This window comes from Ranitomeya variabilis, chromosome 6 (assembly GCF_051348905.1).
Source record: "Ranitomeya variabilis isolate aRanVar5 chromosome 6, aRanVar5.hap1, whole genome shotgun sequence".
Lineage (NCBI taxonomy): Eukaryota > Metazoa > Chordata > Amphibia > Anura > Dendrobatidae > Ranitomeya > Ranitomeya variabilis.
The window spans coordinates 173,556,433-173,574,830 of record NC_135237.1 but is presented as its reverse complement, the minus strand read 5'-3'; the positions used below and the strand labels follow the sequence as shown (position 1 = coordinate 173,574,830).

The window sequence follows — 18,398 nt, the reverse complement described above, 5'->3', positions numbered from 1 at the left end:
TCACTTTGCTAAATCTAGTTCATACTTATGTTTGTCTTCTTACCTCACCGTTATTATTTGTTGGGGGCTTGTATCATAACTTTGGGGTCCTTCCTCTTGAGGCAAGTGAGGTCTTATTTCCTCTGAAAGGGTTAGTTAGTTCTCCGGCTGGTGCGAGACGTCTAGAATCAACGTAGGTACGTTCCCCGGCTACTTTTAGTTGTTGTGCTAGGATCAGATATACGGTCAGCCAAGTTACCACCTCCCTATGAGCTAGATTTTGTGTTTGCGGACTTAGCTGGAACTTCTGCGATCCTCTACCACTAGGATCATAACAGTCATCATCTCGCGAGACCGCAATGCACTCTTGGGACCGGAGCGCGCGAGGAGTGTCGGTAACCGCTTCGCCTGGATCCGGGGCCAACGGAAGGTGAGTATATAACTATTTTTTAATTTAATTATTTTTTTTAACAGGGATATGATGCCCACATTGCTATATACTGTGTGGGCTGTGCAATATAATACGTGGGCTGTGCAATATAATACGTGGGCTGTGCGATGTACTGCGTGGGCTGTGCAATGTACTGTGTGGGCTGTGCAATGTACTGCGTGGGCTGTGTAATATACTACGTGGGCTGTGCAATATACTACATGGGCTGTGCTATATACTACATGGGCTGTGCAATATACTACGTGGGCTGTGCAATATACTACGTGGGCTGTGCAATATACTACGTGGGCTGTGCAATATACTACGTGGGCTGTGTAATATACTACGTGGGCTGTGCAATATACTACGTGGGCTGTGCAATATACTACGTGGGCTGTGCAATATACTACGTGGGCTGTGCAATATACTACGTGGGCTGTGCAATATACTACGTGGGCTGTGCAATATACTACGTGGGCTGTGCAATATACTACGTGGGCTGTGCAATATACTACGTGGGCTGTGCAATATACTACGTGGGCTGTGCAATATACTATGTGGGCTGTGCAATATACTACGTAGGCTGTGCTATATACTATGTGGGCTGTGCAATATACTACGTGGGCTGTGCAATGTACTACGTGGGCTGTGCAATATACTGCGTGGGCTGTGCAATATACTGCGTGGGCTGTGCAATATACTGCGTGGGCTGTGCAATATACTATGTGGGCTGTGCAATATACTATGTGGGCTGTTATACACTACGTGGCCTGTTATACACTACGTGGCCTGTTATACACTACGTGGCCTGTTATACACTACGTGGCCTGTTATACACTACGTGGCCTGTTATACACTACGTGGCCTGTTATACACTACGTGGCCTGTGTTATACACTACGTGGCCTGTGTTATACACTACGTGGGCTGTGTTATATACTGCGTGCGTGGGCTGTTATGTACTACGTGAGCTGTGTTATATGCTATGCGGGCTGTTATACTCTCCGTGGGCTGTGCTATATACTTCGTGGGCTGTGCAATATACTATGTGGGCTGTGCAATGTACTGTGTGGGCTGTGCAATATACTATGTGGGCTGTGCAATGTACTACGTGGGCTGTGCAATATACTGCGTGGGCTGTGCTGTATACTACGTGGGCTGTGCAATATACTATGTGGGATGTGTTATACACTACGTGGCCTGTGTTATACACTACGTGGGCTGTGTTGTACACTACGTGGCCTGTGTTGTACACTACGTGGGCTGTGTTGTACACTACGTGGGCTGTGTTGTACTCTACGTGGGCTGTGTTGTACTCTACGTGGGCTGTGTTGTACACTACGTGGGCTGTGTTATACACTACGTGGCTTTGCTATATACTCCGTGGGCTGTGCTATATACTCCGTGGGCTGTGCTATATACTCCGTGGGCTGTGCTATATACTCCGTGGGCTGTGCTATATACTCCGTGGCTGTGCTATATACTACGTGGCTGAGCAACATACTACGTGGCTGTGCTATTTACTACGTGGGCTGTTATATACTACATGGCCGGCCGCGAACAAGCCGCGACAGGCACAGTCCGGCCACGAATTGGCGCGGGATTTGAATTACGCTTCGCTAATTGGTCGCGGCCGAATTCTGTGTATTCAATGTATTATTCTAAAATCTTCATAAATATACTACATACATATTCTAGAATACCCGATGCGTTAGAATCGGGCTACCATCTAGTCCATAATATTCAGTTTTATAGACATATACCCAAAATGTTTCCATTTCTCCTTGGTATGAGGAGGTTTTTATCAGACTGCTGAAAAGTGTAGACTTTGGCTTTTCAGATCCAAACTTAAAGAGGGACGATCACCTCATGGAGAACTTTGTGATACAAAAGGAGCCCAAAATGAGAAAAATAACTTTTTCAAATACTTATAATTAGAAAAAAATGGAATAATAGCCATAGTAATGTCAAGTTATATGTCAGTAATGTCCAATAGTGATATGCAGTATTACTCGCAGTAATGGTGTTGGTATGGTGCTGGTGTTGGAAATTGGGCCTTGTGAAGTGCCACAGAGGTTCATATTTTGAATATTTAATTTTGACCTATTATATAAGGCAATTATGTTATAATACATGTTTGGCTGTTCCTCACTTAGTTTTAAGCCTCTATAGAATACTTATGGAGGGAGTTGAAGCTCAGAGTTGCCAAGCGACAGCCTCAAAATCTTAATGATTTAGAGATGATCTGCAAAGAGCAGTGGACCAAAATTCCTCCTGACATGTGCGCAAACCTCATCATCTACTACAAAAAACGTCTGACTGCTGTGCTTGCCAACAAGGGATTTGCTACCAAGTATCAAGTCTTGTTTGTCAGAGGGTTCAAACAAAATGCAAATACATTTTTATAATTTATACAGTGTGATTTTCTGGATTATATTTTTAGATTATATCTCTCAATATTAAAATTAACCTAACATATATATATATATGTATGTGTGTGTGTATATGTGTGCGTATATATATATATATATATATATATATATATATATATATATATATATATATATATATATATATATATATATATACATATATACATATATATACATATACATACATACAGTGGGGCAAAAAAGTATTTAGTCATTCAGCAATAGTGCGTTCCACCACTTAAAAAGATGAGAGGCGTCTGTAATTTACATCATAGGTAGACCTCAACTATGGGAGACAAACTGAGAAAAAAAAATCCAGAAAATCACATTGTCTGTGTTTTTTATCATTTTATTTGCATATTATGGTGGAAAATAAGTATTTGGTCAGAAACAAAATTTCATCTCAATACTTTGTAATATATCCTTTGTTGGCAATGACAGAGGTCAAACGTTTTCTGTAAGTCTTCACAAGGTTGCCACACACTGTTGTTGGTATGTTGGCCCATTCCTCCAAGCAGATCTCCTCTAGAGCAGTGATGTTTTTGGCTTTTCGCTTGGCAACACGGACTTTCAACTCCCTCCGAAGGTTTTCTATAGGGTTGAGATCTGGAGACTGGCTAGGCCACTCCAGGACCTTGAAATGCTTCTTACGAAGCCACTCCTTCGTTGCCCTGGCGGTGTGCTTTGGATCATTGTCATGTTGAAAGACCCAGCCACGTTTCATCTTCAATGCCCTTGCTGATGGAAGGAGGTTTGCACTCAAAATCTCACGATACATGGCCCCATTCATTCTTTCATGTACCCGGATCAGTCGTCCTGGCCCCTTTGCAGAGAAACAGCCCCAAAGCATGATGTTTCCACCACCATGCTTTACAGTAGGTATGGTGTTGGATGGATGCAACTCAGTATTCTTTTTCCTCCAAACACGACAAGTTGTGTTTCTACCAAACAGTTCCAGTTTGGTTTCATCAGACCATAGGACATTCTCCCAAAACTCCTCTGGATCATCCAAATGCTCTTTATCAAAGTTCAGACGGGCCCGGACATGTACTGGCTTAAGCAGTGGGACACGTCTGGCACTGCAGGATCTGAGTCCATGGTGGCGTAGTGTGTTACTTATGGTAGGCCTTGTTACATTGGTCCCAGCTCTCTGCAGCTCATTCACTAGGTCCCCCCGCGTGGTTCTGGGATTTTTGCTCACCGTTCTTGTGATCATTCTGACCCCACGGGGTGGGATTTTGCGTGGAGCCCCAGATCGAGGGAGATTATCAGTGGTCTTGTATGTCTTCCATTTTCTAATTATTGCTCCCACTGTTGATTTCTTCACTCCAAGCTGGTTGGCTATTGCAGATTCAGTCTTCCCAGCCTGGTGCAGGGCTACAATTTTGTTTCTGGTGTCCTTTGACAGCTCTTTGGTCTTCACCATAGTGGAGTTTGGAGTCAGACTGTTTGAGGGTGTGCACAGGTGTCTTTTTATACTGATAACAAGTTTAAACAGGTGCCATTACTACAGGTAATGAGTGGAGGAAAGAGGAGACTCTTAAAGAAGTTGTTACAGGTCTGTGAGAGCCAGAAATCTTGATTGTTTGTTTCTGACCAAATACTTATTTGCCACCATAATATGCAAATAAAATGATAAAAAAACAGACAATGTGATTTTCTGGATTTTTTTTTCTCAGTTTGTCTCCCATAGTTGAGGTCTACCTATGATGTAAATTACAGACGCCTCTCATCTTTTTAAGTGGTGGAACTTGCACTATTGCTGACTGACTAAATACTTTTTTGCCCCACTGTGTATATGTATATATATATATATATATATATATATATATATATATATACATACATACATACATACATACATACATACATACACTTACACATACAGGTCTGGGAAAGATTAAGAAACCACTGCAAAATTTTCAGTTTCTCTGATTTTTCTCTCTATAGGTATATTTTTGAGTGAAATGTAAATTGTTATTTTATTCTATAAATTACTGACAACGTATCTCCGAAGTTCCAAGCAATAAATTTTGTATTTACTTTCTGAAAATGAGAAATGGTCAAAATAACAAAAAAATGCATTGCTTGCAGAACTCAAATAATGCAAAAAAAAAAACAAGTTCATAATCATTTAGAAACAACAATACTAATGTTTTAACTCCGGAAGAGTTCAGAAATCAATATTTTGTGGAATAACCATAATTTTTAATCACAGCTTTCATGCATCTTGGCATGCTTTCCACCAGTTTTTCACACTGCTTTTTGGGTGGCCTTATGCAACTCCTGATACAAAAATGTTAGCTGTTCTTCTTTGTTTGATGGCTTGTGACTATTCATCTTCCTCTTGATTACATTCCAGAGGTTTTCAGTTGGGTTCAGATCTGGAGACTGGGCTGGCCATGACAGGGATTTAATGTGGTGGTTCTTCATCCACACCTTGATTGACATAGCTGTGTGCCATGGCGCATTGTCCTGCTGGAAAAAGCAGTCCTCAGAGTTGGGGAACATTGCCTGAGCAGAAGGAATCAACTGTTTTTCCAGGATAACCTTGTATGCAGCTTGATTCATACGTCCTTCGCAAAGATTAACCTGCCCAATTCCAGCCTTACTGAAGCATCCCCAGGTCATCACCAATTCTCCACCAAATTTCACAGTGGGTGCAAGACACTGTGGCTTGTACGCCTCTCCAAGTCTCCGTTTAACCATTAGACGACCAGGTGTTGGTCAAAGCTGAAAATTAGACTCATCAGAGAAGATTACTTTACTCCAGTCCTCTATGGTCCAATCCTTATGGTCTTTGGCAAACTTCAGCCTGGCTCTCCTTTGCTTCTCATTGATAAAAGGCTTTTATTCTAGCTTTACATGACTTGAGCCCTGACTCTAGGAGCCTGTTACAAACTGTTCTTGCCGTGCACTTCACCCCAGCTGCCATTTGCCATTCCCTTTGTAGGTCACTTGATGTCATCCTGTGTTTGCTGAGTGACATTCGAATAAGATGACGGTCATCCCGGTCAGTGGAGAGTCATTTTCACCCATTGACGATCTGTAGCTTTGTTGTCCCCAATGTCTGTTGCTTGCCCTTGATGTAATGGACAGCCGTCTTAGAAATTTGGCGCTCACTGTGTCCCTCTGCTAGTAAAGCCAGAATTGAGCTCTTCTTTTCCTCATTCTAAGACTAAGTTCACACTTGCGTACCGGGGCTTTGCGGACGGCTGCGTACTTTCTCCCTGAAGCTCCACCCATTTCCGCACTTCTTCTGTTTAGGTCCGCCTACTTCTGCATGCATCCTGCATACCTATGTTTAACATTGGGTACGCAGTACATGCAGATGCATCATTTTGCGCTCGCCGACCGCACGGGGACACAAGTTGCGTTCCTGTGCGGTCGGCGGGCGTGTCAAAATGACGCATCCGCATACATCCGCATGTCCTGTGTACCCAATGTTAAAGATAGGTACGCAGGATGCATGCAGAAGTAGGTGGACCTAAACAGAAGTGTGAAAGTGGGCGGAGCTTCAAGAAAGAAGTACGCAGCCGTCCGCAAAGCCCCGATACGCAAGTGTGAACCCGGCCTAAGACTTTTCTTTCCAACTCCTTTGGCATTGTTAAGGCTATGTGCCCACGTTGCAGAATAGAAGCAGATTTTTCCTCATCAAAACCTCACACGCATGCCAAGGAAAACACATGCGGATTTTGATGCGTTTTTGACTTGTTTTTCATGAGTTTTTTCTAAGCGTTTTTGAGCACAAATAAAGTTGGGAAAAAAATATTGTGTTTTTTTTTTGTTTTTTTTACAGCAAGAACAGTTCAATGGGAAATACTGCTCCTATCGAGCTGATCCTGCTGCCACTGAAGATATAGGCCGATGGGAGTGGTTGTCTCATCGGCCTATGTCTAGTTACACACATACACCGCTAATACAACACACACACAGAGACACACACATAGACATAGATCATACCAGCCATCATCCCGGAAGACGGGAATGATCTGGGATTCTCATCTTCCTGGATTATGGGATGGCATGATGGGATGCCCATGATGTCACTTCCTATTTACTGTGGTTTTGATTTAGAAAACCGCAGCAAATGCGCTTGAAATCCGCAAACATTTTTAATATTTGTGGATTTCAAGCGTTCCAATACAAGTCTATGGCTGTGGAGTCGCCGCGATTCTGCAAAATAAATGAATATGCTGCGTATTTTACCGCGATGCGATTCCTCTGCGGAAAAATATGCAGCATGGGCACAGCATGCAATTAAAATTAAAGGGATGTGTATATGTGTGTATATATATATATATATATATATATATATATATATATATATATATATATATATATATATATATATATATATATATATATATATATATATATATATATATATATTTTTTTATCTATCTATCTATATATGTATGCCTTTATCCCAGAGCTTAGGGATTTAATCTTGGTGACACTAGAGAGGAGCTACCTACTCTTCCCATTTTCTTTGTATGTTGTGTGTGCTGGATACACTTGGATTTGTTGGTAGCGTACCTCAGTGTTGTATATGTTCGCGTCTAGGTCAGTAGCTAGCCTCCTTTTTCTTCATCACGGCACGTTCAGAGCCTTTGTTTTCTCAATAGGTAGGTCAAGAACTGCTTACACTCTGTCAGCATCTTGGTGTAACATTTTATTGCTCTTGATCACTATAAATAGCTTAAGTAAATCTTCATTTTGCTGACCTCCTGAAGAAGGCTCCACATCAGCAAATTTTCTTTCAATGGATTCATGAAGAATTACTGGTCACTTTCCTCTTATAGTTTTATTATTTCAGAAAATATGTCGGCCATTATGTGCAAAACACTTCTATAACTTTTGTGTAGTAACCTTTATTGTCCAGAGGTAAATCTGATGCTTGGGGTCCGGTGACTGGGTTTATGGAACAAGCATTTGTGCTGGGTTTTATTACAATAATGGTAACTTTAAAGATTAAAAAAAAGAAATCCCCATATTACTGTTGTTATTGCATATTCCTGTTACCCCAGTAGAACGCGTTATGTAGCATTTATATGATCCTCCCGGACAGTTATTATTGTGCTCCACTGTCGTTTATAACTTTCCATTCATGAATATTAATAATTTCTGCCTGATTCAATAGATTTGAAATAATAAAGCCAAGATATGTATTATATAGCCTTGATGAAACATAACAATTGCATTCCATGGTCAGTCTTCACTTTGAGTGATTTGAATGTAATATTGCATCTCTCCTGCGGCAGCCATTATATGGAATTACTGCTAATCGTTGCATGTATTAAATGCTGTCATAAATATTACCTGACTGCTCTGAGTCCTACATTTGGGACTTTCTGCTATTAGGAGAAATTTGGCACAGACAACTTTTTCCCCCCAATTCATGCGGTTGATTAGTCTCCTAAAAGCTCATAAAGTGGCTTGCCATTGGCGCTCTCCCATAGACGTCATTCAGATGTCCATGTTTCTCCACCATCCCGGATGACAAGTGCCAGTACAAGTCTACGGATCGGTGTACAGTCTGTATTTCACATTGCAACAGATAGAAGAAAGTTTGTCATTTATTTGTCCATCTGATACACTGATCCAAAACACTGATGACATCGGTAACATTTTCTCATTTACATTTTTAAACACAGACGTGTGAATGGCACCTTGAAGCGTGTGGAGGTTACCGCATTTCAAGGCCGTCAGTATTTACATTTGGAAAACGTCTTCAAAATTGGTATTTTCACTTGAACGGTGTATGGCATAAAGCATCATTGAAAGATTTATTGGGGTATTCAAGCACTGTGCCCACCATCAATCACTAGATCCAAGTGGCAGTGGCGCTAAGAAAAAAACAAGCTCCTTACTTTTAGCCCATGTTGGCGGCACGCTGCCTTTATTTGGAGCTGCTTGGTTGTCCCATTAGTCCTCCTGAAACAGGAGCACTTCCCTGGCACTCATTGTGTTGGAGCGTGTTCAGACCTTAGTCATTCACATATGAGAATCACGATCTGTGATTTGCATGGATAGAAGTCATCCATCTAGTTTGTAAGAACAAACTCGCCAATGTTTGGGTCTGTAAGACACAGTCAGACAGCACAGGATGACATGTCCAGTTTTCATGTCAGGAGAAGCTTGAGAATCCCTCTCGTACATAAAACAAAACTGATGGTAGTAAAGGACAAACTGATCAAGCACCGATGAACGTGATCCAGCTTGGTCATGAAAATCTGTTTGTTTTTTTGCGTATGAGAAAAATAACGGACATCTGAATGAGGCCTGATGGCAATCACCTGGATCACACAAGTTGGATCCCAAATATACAGTGTAGCATAAATGGCTTACCCTATGCCATATAGTACGGTCAAAAGTTCCGACCCACGTGCTCCTGCAGTGGTTTTCCTTGTTATTATTGGAATGTGCACATTGTAGATTCGGACTGAGGGCAGCAGAGCACAAAGTGACACATGAATACAAGGAAAACGTGAAACAAAGGATAATATGTTAACTCTTAGATTTCTCAGAGATCCCCCTTTTTTCTTGTATGACAGCTTTACACATTCTTGACATTTTTTGAAACAGCTTTTTCAGGTAGCCATAAGGAACTGCTTCTAATGAACAGTCTTGTCTCTCCAAGAGCTCATTTGTGGAATTACCTGCCTTCAGAAAGTGTTTGTCACCACCATTTGTGTCCACACAGTTCTGAACCTTCTTCCACAACTATTCTAAGCCAGAATATGGCAAGAACCACTCAACAGTCCATCATTACTTCTTAAAGTAACATGAAGGTCAGTAAATTGCTAGAACCTTGAAGGTACATTCAAGTGCAGTCATGAAAATCATCAGTTTCTATAATGAAACTGACCCACATGAGGACTGCCCCAGGAAAAGAAGGCCTTCCCAGCCTCAGAAAGCACAAACTGATGGCACCTCAGATAACAGCCCTCAAGACACAGACATCAAGTAGCAGTCACAGCTCAAGAACAGCTGGTCGGGGTAGACTGCCAGAAGCAAGCCTTTATGGTCAAATTGCAGTAAAAAAGCCACTACTGAGGACTGTAAACAAGAACAGGAGACTTGTTTGGTTCAAGCAACACAATAACTGGGAATTAGATTAGATCTATACTGTGGTTTGACAAGTCAAAATTTGCCATTATTGTACTAAACGCTATGTCTTTGTGAGACGCAGAAAAATTAATCCTTCGTGAATTTGGTGCCTTATCTCTGAATCTATAATATGCACATTTCAGTAAGAGCAAGGAAAACCATTTGATCAACATGTGTGTTCAAGTTTTTTTTTAAATGGAAAATTTATTTTAGATGAATAATCAATTTGTGATTAGTATTATCATTACAAATGGAGAAAAATGTATTTTGTTGGCAGCCAGAAAGGGTTACATACTTTAGGATTTTTAAATGTGCAGTGGTTACCATCAAAATATTACAATAAAACAAATTAACTTGCTGGTCTTCTACTAAAGTACTTTTTATTTTTACTTCAATCTCCATAGGACGCGATGTCTCATGAGGAATCCACGGAAGAATCTGAGGTGAATGCTTTATGAATTTCAGTGTGTTGCTTCCATTTTAAATATCTCTAGTAGTGTTGAGCGATACCTTCCGATATCCAGAAGTATCGGATTGGATCGGCCGATATCCAAAAAATATCGGATATCGCTGATACCGATACCCGATACCAATGCAAGTCAATGGGACACAAATATCGGAATGTATATAAGCCCTTTCTGTCCTTCTACATCCTGTTCCGGAGGGGGGAAGAGTGTGGGCGGTGCAAGGGCGGACACTGTGCGTGTCTGTGTGTGCGGGCGGGGTCTGTGCGGGCCTCCCGGGGCTCTGTATGGGCTGCCGGTGGTCTGTGCGGGCCTCCCGGGGCTCTGTATGGGCTGCCGGTGGTCTATGCGGGCCTCCCGGGGCTCTGTATGGGCTGCCGGTGCTCTGTGCGTGCCTCCCAGGGCTCTGTATGGGCTGCCGGTGCTCTGCGTGCCTCCCAGGGCTCTGTATGGGCTGCCGGTGGTCTGTGCGGGCCTTCCGGGGCTCTATGGGCTGCCGGGGCTCTGTGCGGGCCTCCCGGGGCTCTGTATGGGCTGCCGGGGCTCTGTGCGGTGTGCAGGCATCGTCCGATGGGGCTACAAGTCCCATCGGGCGATGCCTGCTACAGTGACAGTGATTGACACATTAGCCAATGATGGGACAGTAGTAGTCCCATCATCCGTTTAATGGGTTGAATGTAAAAAAAGAAAAATACTACATACATGCTACATACATACTACATACATACATGCTACATACATGCTACATACATGCTACATACATGCTACATACATGCTACATACATACATACTACATAGATACTACATGCTACACACATGCTACATACATACTACATGCATGCTACATACATGCTAACTACATACTACATGCTACATACATGCTACATACATGCTATATTTATGCTACATACATGTTACATACTGTGAGGATAATATATAATATAAGTTTTAGTTTCTCTTGCCTGTTAGTGCCATGCTGTGGGCTAAAACCCCCCTTCTCTTTGTGTTCCTGAAATCTGAAATGTGTATGTAGAAGAGGTTTTATTGCTTCTAGCTCTCAGGAGCAAAGGAATTTTTACGATCGGTATAGCTGCATAGACAGTGGTACCAGCTGAAACTGGTCTGATCTCTCTTTTAAAACATGAGGCTCTTTGTCCTAATTTTGTAAGATTCTGGGCCACCGATTTGGGCTAGGAAAATAATAAATACATATTGCTAATGTCCATCGGCGGATCTATCAGCCACTGTAAGCGCGAGCCTCTAATTCCAACAGGTAAAAAATACGGATTTTTCCGGAACTGTGTGTCCCAACTAGGACAAATTTGGTCTCATTAGAAAGCCAATTGTAAAATGAGAAGAATGCTGGGTGTGTTATGATTCTGACATGTTTGTGAGCAAAAACACAAGAATTATAAGAATTGTTGGAGAAAACTGTACAGCTGAGGAGAGGGGAGGGCGATGTTATCTCAACCCTTTTAGTGATGTCAACAGGCTGAGCTATAAGTTTCTGCAAGGCACCCCAGCCTTTATTCTTACCAGAGGAGCCCTCACTGCAAGACCTGATGCATTGGGACATTTGGGAGCTCCTCCCACTAGCCTGGTTCTGCCTGCAATGATCTGAACACATGTAAGTGTTGATTTTCTCATTTAACCCTGTTATTTTTATAATTACCTTTGTACATATTTTCAGTTGTCTCTTATTGTAACATCCTTGTAATATTTTATAAACACTGCCTTATTTTTTCGGAGTAAAATATTTAAAGTACTAGTTCATTCTTCCTGCTCTAAAACGTACCCTAAGTGTTCTGAAGGGAATTACGCTACTGTTTTGGGTTAGCTTCGGACCCGTTTCATCGAAGCTGGTGGCAGCATACCTTCTTCTGTGTATTTGGGAGTCGTTGTAGCGACGGCGGCGTTGATAATTATTGTTCCTGCCTGTGTGGGAGTAGTTATATCGCCCTCGCTGCAGTGTGCCCGATAGCCAGTACAAAGCAGGCAGCCTTTCTGTCGACTAATTACTCTAGGTGCAGTACCTAATCTCACCTGAGGGTAAGGGCGCGCCAGAGAGCTGCAAGTTTTCAAGCAGAACTGTAAAGCGGGATATGCATAAATCCCTGCAGTTCGTGGTATATTGTAGAGCAGTGGGATAACTAAAATAAGCCCCTGCTGTAAATCGATAGGTCAATAACCTTGTGTGTGTTTTCATCACATTGTTAGCAGTGGAGGGATAACTAAGATAAGCCCCCTGCACATGTGATAGCCGTCTGTTGGCCTAAAGTCACCCCGATCCGTGACGTAGGGGTGACGGTCACGGGGTGAATCGTGACACATACATACTACATACATGCTACATACATGGTACATACATACTACATACATACTGCATACAATACATTCATACATTACATACAATACAGACATACAGTACATATAACATAGAGTACATACTCACCATTACTTGTCACTTTGTTCCCCAAAGCCAGTGACATCTGTAAAAAAAGATTAAAATAACAAACAACCAATATACTCCCTGTCCGCAGAAATCCACGAGTGTCCCACGACGATCTCTATTGGAGTACGGCAGCATCAGCTGATGCGACCGCTCTCTAGGGGCTCCAGGAACACAATGACGGGAGGAAGGTATCCTTCCGCACTGTATTCCTCCGCCGCTGTAAAAAAAAAAAAAAAAAAATCCCTAGTCTCACTTTATGCCATTGCTGTGTGAGAAATTTTCCCACGCAGCAATTGCCATAAAGTAAGACTTTGAACTCAAGTAACCTCTCAGTGATGCACTGCAGGAGCCATTGTCTCCTGTCAGTGTGTCATTGAAGGTCCTATAGAGCAGTGACATCACCCGATGTCACTGTTCTATAGGGGAGATCGTCGTGGGACACTCGTTATTAATTGACGCCTCTCCGTTATTAACCCGGCTTAATGTCACCTTACAATAGCAAGGTGACATTAACCCCTTATTACCCCATATCCCACCGCTACACAGGACTGGAAAGAGAGGGGCTAAGTGCCGGAATTGGCGCATCTTACAGATGCGCCATTTCCGGGGCGGCTGCAGACTGGTATTTGTAGCCGGGGGGGCGAGGGTTGGGGGGGGCCAATATCCATGGCCCCTCTCTAGGCTGTGAATATCAGCCCGCAGCTGTCTGCGTAGCCTTTCTGGCTATAAAATATAGGGGGACTCCACGTCATTTTTTCGTCTATTTTAATAGCCAGTAAAGCCTACGCAGACAGCTGCGGGCTGATATTCATAGCAGGCTACAAATATTGGCCCCCAGCTGTCGGCTTTCCCCCTCTGGCGCAGAAAATTGCGCGGGAGCCCACGCCGTTTTTTTTTTTTTTTTAATTCAACGCTCATTTCACCCTTGCGTCGGTACGGGTCCGTCGCTATGCGTCGGGCCGATGTACCGACGCACGTTGTGAAATTTGTGCACGACAGCAGCGGATGCAGTGTTTCAACGCATTCGCTGCCCATTCTGAAGTCCGGGGAGGAGGGGGCAGAGTTTCGGCAGCGCATGCGCGGTAGAAAGTGGCGGACGCGACGGACAAAAAAAAATGTTCACTTGAACGTTTTTCGTGCCGATGGTCCGACAAAACACGACGGATCCGTTGCACGATGGATGCGACGTGTGGCCATCCGTCGCGATCCGTCGCTAATACAAGTCTATGGGTAAAAACGCATCCTGCGAGCACATTTGCAGGATCCGTTTTTTTCCGCCAGATCCATATTTTACTGCCAGATCCGTTTTTTTCCGCCAGATCCGTTATTTCCCCCGCATTCGTTTTTTTCTCGTTGTATTAGTGCCGGATTGCGCCTGATGGCCACACGTTTCATCCGTTTTTTGCCGGATCCGTCAAAAACGGAAAATGTGCATGATTTGAATGGAAACATGCATGAAAAAACAGATTCGGAGGCCGGATTCATCATGTCACATCTCAGTTTCATACGTTTTTTGCCGGATCCATCGCTGTGCGTTTTTTCGCCAGACAGAAAAAACGTTCCTCTGTATGTGTTTTCCGTCCGGCGGGAACAGCTTTTTTGACTGATCCGGCAAAAAACAGATGAAACATGTGGCCATCAGGCGCAACCCGGCGCTAATACAACTCTATGAGAAAAAACGGATCCAGCGGAAAAAAACGGATCCGGCGGAATAAAAAAAGGATCCGGCGGAAAAAAATGGATCCTGCAAATGTGCTCACAGGATGCGTTTTTTACCCATAGACTTGTATTAGCGACAGATGGCCACACGTCGCGTCCGTCGTGCAACGGATCCGTCGTGTTTTGTCGGACCGTCGGCACGAAAAAACGTTCAAGTGAACGTTTTTTGTCCTTCACGTCCACTATTTTCTATGCGTGGCCGAAACTCCGCCCCCTCCTTCCCGGACTTCAGAATGGGCATCCGCTGCCCACATCGTGCACAAATTTCACAACTCCCGTGTAGCGATGGGATATGGGGTAATAGTTAACCCCTTAATCCCATATGACGTACTATCCCATCAAGGTGACCTGGGACTTAATTCCCAGTGACGGGATAGTACGTCATATGCGATCGGCCGCGCTCACGGGGGGAGCGCAGCCGATCGCGGCCGGGTGTCAGCTGACTATCGCAGCTGACATCCGGCACTATGTGCCAGGAGCAGTCACGGACCGTCCCCGGCACATTAACCCCCTGCACACTTCGATCAAACATGATCGCAGTTTTCCGGCGGTATAGGGAAGCATCGCGCAGGGAGTGGGCTCCCTGCGGGCTTCCCTGAGACCCTCCCTGAGCGTCTCTTACCTCCTCTCCTTGCAGGCCTCGGATCCAAAATGGCCGCGGGGCTGCATCTGGGTCCTCTTCAGAGCAGGCGCTGGTAAGCCTGCAGCGCTGTAAGTCAGATCGCTGATCTGACAGAGTGCTGTGCAAACTGTCAGATCAGTAACCTGTGATGTCCCCCCCGGGACAAAGTAAAAAAAGTAAAAAAAAAAAATTTCCATATGTATAAAAAAAAAAAAAAAAAAAAAAAAAAATCCTAAATAAAGGAAAAAATAATAATTATTATTCCCATAAATACATTTCTTTATCTAAATAAAAAAAAAAACAATAAAAGTACACATATTTAGTATTACGGCGTCCGTAATGACCCGACCTATAAAACTGTCCCACTAGTTAACCCCTTCAGTGAACACTGTAAAATAAAATAAAAAAAAGAGGCAAAAAAACAACGCTTTATTATCATACTGCCGAACAAAAAGTGGAATAACACGCGATCAAAAAGACGGATATAAATAACCATGGTACCGCTGAAAACGTCATCTTGTCCCGCAAAAAACGAGCCGCCAAACAGCATCATCAGCAAAAAAATAAAAAAGTTATAGTCCTCAGAATAAAGCGATGCCAAAATAATTATTTTTTCTATAAAATAGTTTTTATCGTATAAAAGCGCCAAAACATAAAAAAATGATATAAATGAGGTATCGCTGTAATCGAACTGACCCGCAGAATAAAACTGCTTTATCAATTTTACAAAACGTGGAACGGTATAAACGCCCCCCCCCAAAAGAAATTCATGGTCATTCTGCCTCACAAAAATCGGAATAAAAAGCGATCAAAAAATGTCACGTGCCCGAAAATGTTACCAATAAAAATGTCAACTCGTCCCGCAAAAAAACAAGATCTCACATGACTCTGTGGACCAAAATATGGAAAAATTATAGGTCTCAAAATGTGGGGACACAAAAACTTTTTTGCTATAAAAAGCGTCTTTTAGTGTGACAGCTGCCAATCATAAAAATCCGCTATAAAAAACGCTGTAAAAGTAAATCAAACCCCCCTTCATCACCCCCTTAGTTAGGGAAAAATAATAAAATTAAAAAAATGTATTTATTTCTATTTTCATGTTGGGGTTAGGGTTAGGGCTAGGGTTAGGGTTGGGGTTGGGGCTAAAGTTAGGGATAGGGTTGGGGCTGAAGTTAGGGTAAAGGTACCGTCACACTCAGCGACGCTGCAGCGATATAGACAACGAGCCGATCGCTGCAGCGTCGCTGTTTAGGTCGCTGGGGAGCTGTCACACAGACAGCTCTCTCCAGCGACCAACGATCAGGGGAACGACTTCGGCATCGTTGAAACTGTCTTCAATGATGCCGAAGTCCCCCTGCAGCACCCGGGTAACCAGGGTAAATATCGGGTTACTAAGCGCAGGGCCGCGCTTAGTAACCCGATATTTACCCTGGTTACCATTGTAAAAGTAAAAAAAACAGCACATACTCACCTTCTGATGTCAGTGCAGGAAGCTCTTGGCGGCAGCAGCGCGTGACCCTGTGGACGCCGGGGGGCGTGACAGACAGCAGAAGGTGAGTATGTACTGGTTTTTTTTTTTTACTTTTACAATGGTAACCAGGGTAAATATTGGGTTACTAAGCGCGGCCCTGCACTTAGTAACCCGATGTTTACCCTGGTTACAAGTGAACACATCGCTGTATCGGCGTCACACACGCCGATACAGCGATGACAGCGGGTGATCAAGCGACGAAATAAAGTTCTGGACTTCTAGCCCCGACCAGCGATATCACAGCGGGATCCAGATCGCTGCTGTGTGTCAAACACAACGAGATCGCTATCCAGGACGCTGCAACATCACGGATCGTCGTTCTCGCTGCAAAGTCGCTTAGTGTGAAGGTACCTTTAGGTTTGGGGTTAAAGATAGGGTTAGGGTTTGGATTAAATTTACGGTTGAGATTAAATTTACGGTTGAGATTAGGGTTGGGATTAGAGTTAGGGGTGTGTCAGGGTTAGGGGTGTGGTAAGGGTTACCGTTGAGATTAGGGTTAGGGGCGTGTTTGCATTAGGGTTTCAGTTAGAATTGGGGAGTTTCCACTGTTTAGGCACATCAGGGGCTCTCCAAACGTGACATAGCGTCCGATCTCAATTCCAGCCAATTCTGCGTTGAAAAAGTAAAACAGTGCTCCTTCCCTTCCGAGCTCTGCCATTCGCCCAAACACTGGTTCCCCCCCCCCACATATGGGGTATCAGCGTACTCAGGACAAATTGGACAACAACTTTTGGCATCCAATTTCTCCTGTTACCCTTGGGAAAATACAAAACTGGGGGCTGAAAAATAATTTTTGTGGAAAAAAATTATTTTTTATTTTCATGGCTCTGCGTTATAAACTAGTGAAACACTTGGGGGTTCAAAGTTCTCACAACACTTCTAGATAAGTTCCTTGGGAGGTCTAGTTTCTAATATGGGTTTACTTGTTTGGGGTTTCTACTGTTTGGGTACATCAGGGGCTCTGCAAATGCAATGTGACGCCTGCAGACCAATCCATCTAAGTCTGCATTCTAAATGGCGCTCCTTCCCTTCCGAGCTCTGCCATGCACCCAAACGGTGGTTCCCCCCCACATATGCGGTATCAGCGCACTGAGGACAAATTGGACAACAACTTTTGGCATCCAATTTATCCTGTTACCCTTCTGAAAATACAAAACTGGGGGCTAAAAAATCATTTTTGTGAAAAAAAAATAAATAATTTTTATTTTCACGGCTCTGCGTTATAAACTGTAGTGAAACACATGGGGGTTCAAAGCTCTCAAACACATCTAGATAAGTTCCTTAGGGGGTCTGCTTTCCAAAATGGTGTCACTTGTGGGGGGTTTTAATGTTTAGGCACATCAGGGGCTCTCCAAACGCGACATGGTGTCCCATTTCAATTCCAGTCAATTTTGCATTGAAAAGTCAAACGGCGCTCCTTCCCTTCCGAGCTCTGCCATGCGCCTAAACAGTCGTTTACCCCCACTTATTGGGTATCAGCGTACTCAGGACAAATTGCACAACAACTTTTGGGGTCCAGTTTCTTCTCTTACCCTTGGGAAAATAAAAAATTGGGGGCGAAAAGATCATTTTTGTGAAAAAATGTGATTTTTTTATTTTTTTCGGCTCTGCATTATAAACTTCTGTGAAGCACTTGGTGGGTAAAAGTGCTCACCAC

The 18,398-nt window shown here is 43.2% G+C and overlaps 1 protein-coding gene across 2 annotated transcripts in view; it reads left to right on the top strand.

The window, feature by feature from the left end:
* Window positions 1–18,398, top strand: part of VPS41 (VPS41 subunit of HOPS complex) — a 343,493-nt gene that overhangs the window by 29,806 nt on the left and 295,289 nt on the right. For both annotated transcript variants that reach the window (XM_077269269.1, XM_077269268.1), the window contains exon 2: window positions 10,358–10,396. In XM_077269269.1, coding sequence (XP_077125384.1) covers window positions 10,358–10,396 — 39 coding nt within the window. The remainder of the gene's footprint in view (window positions 1–10,357; window positions 10,397–18,398) is intronic.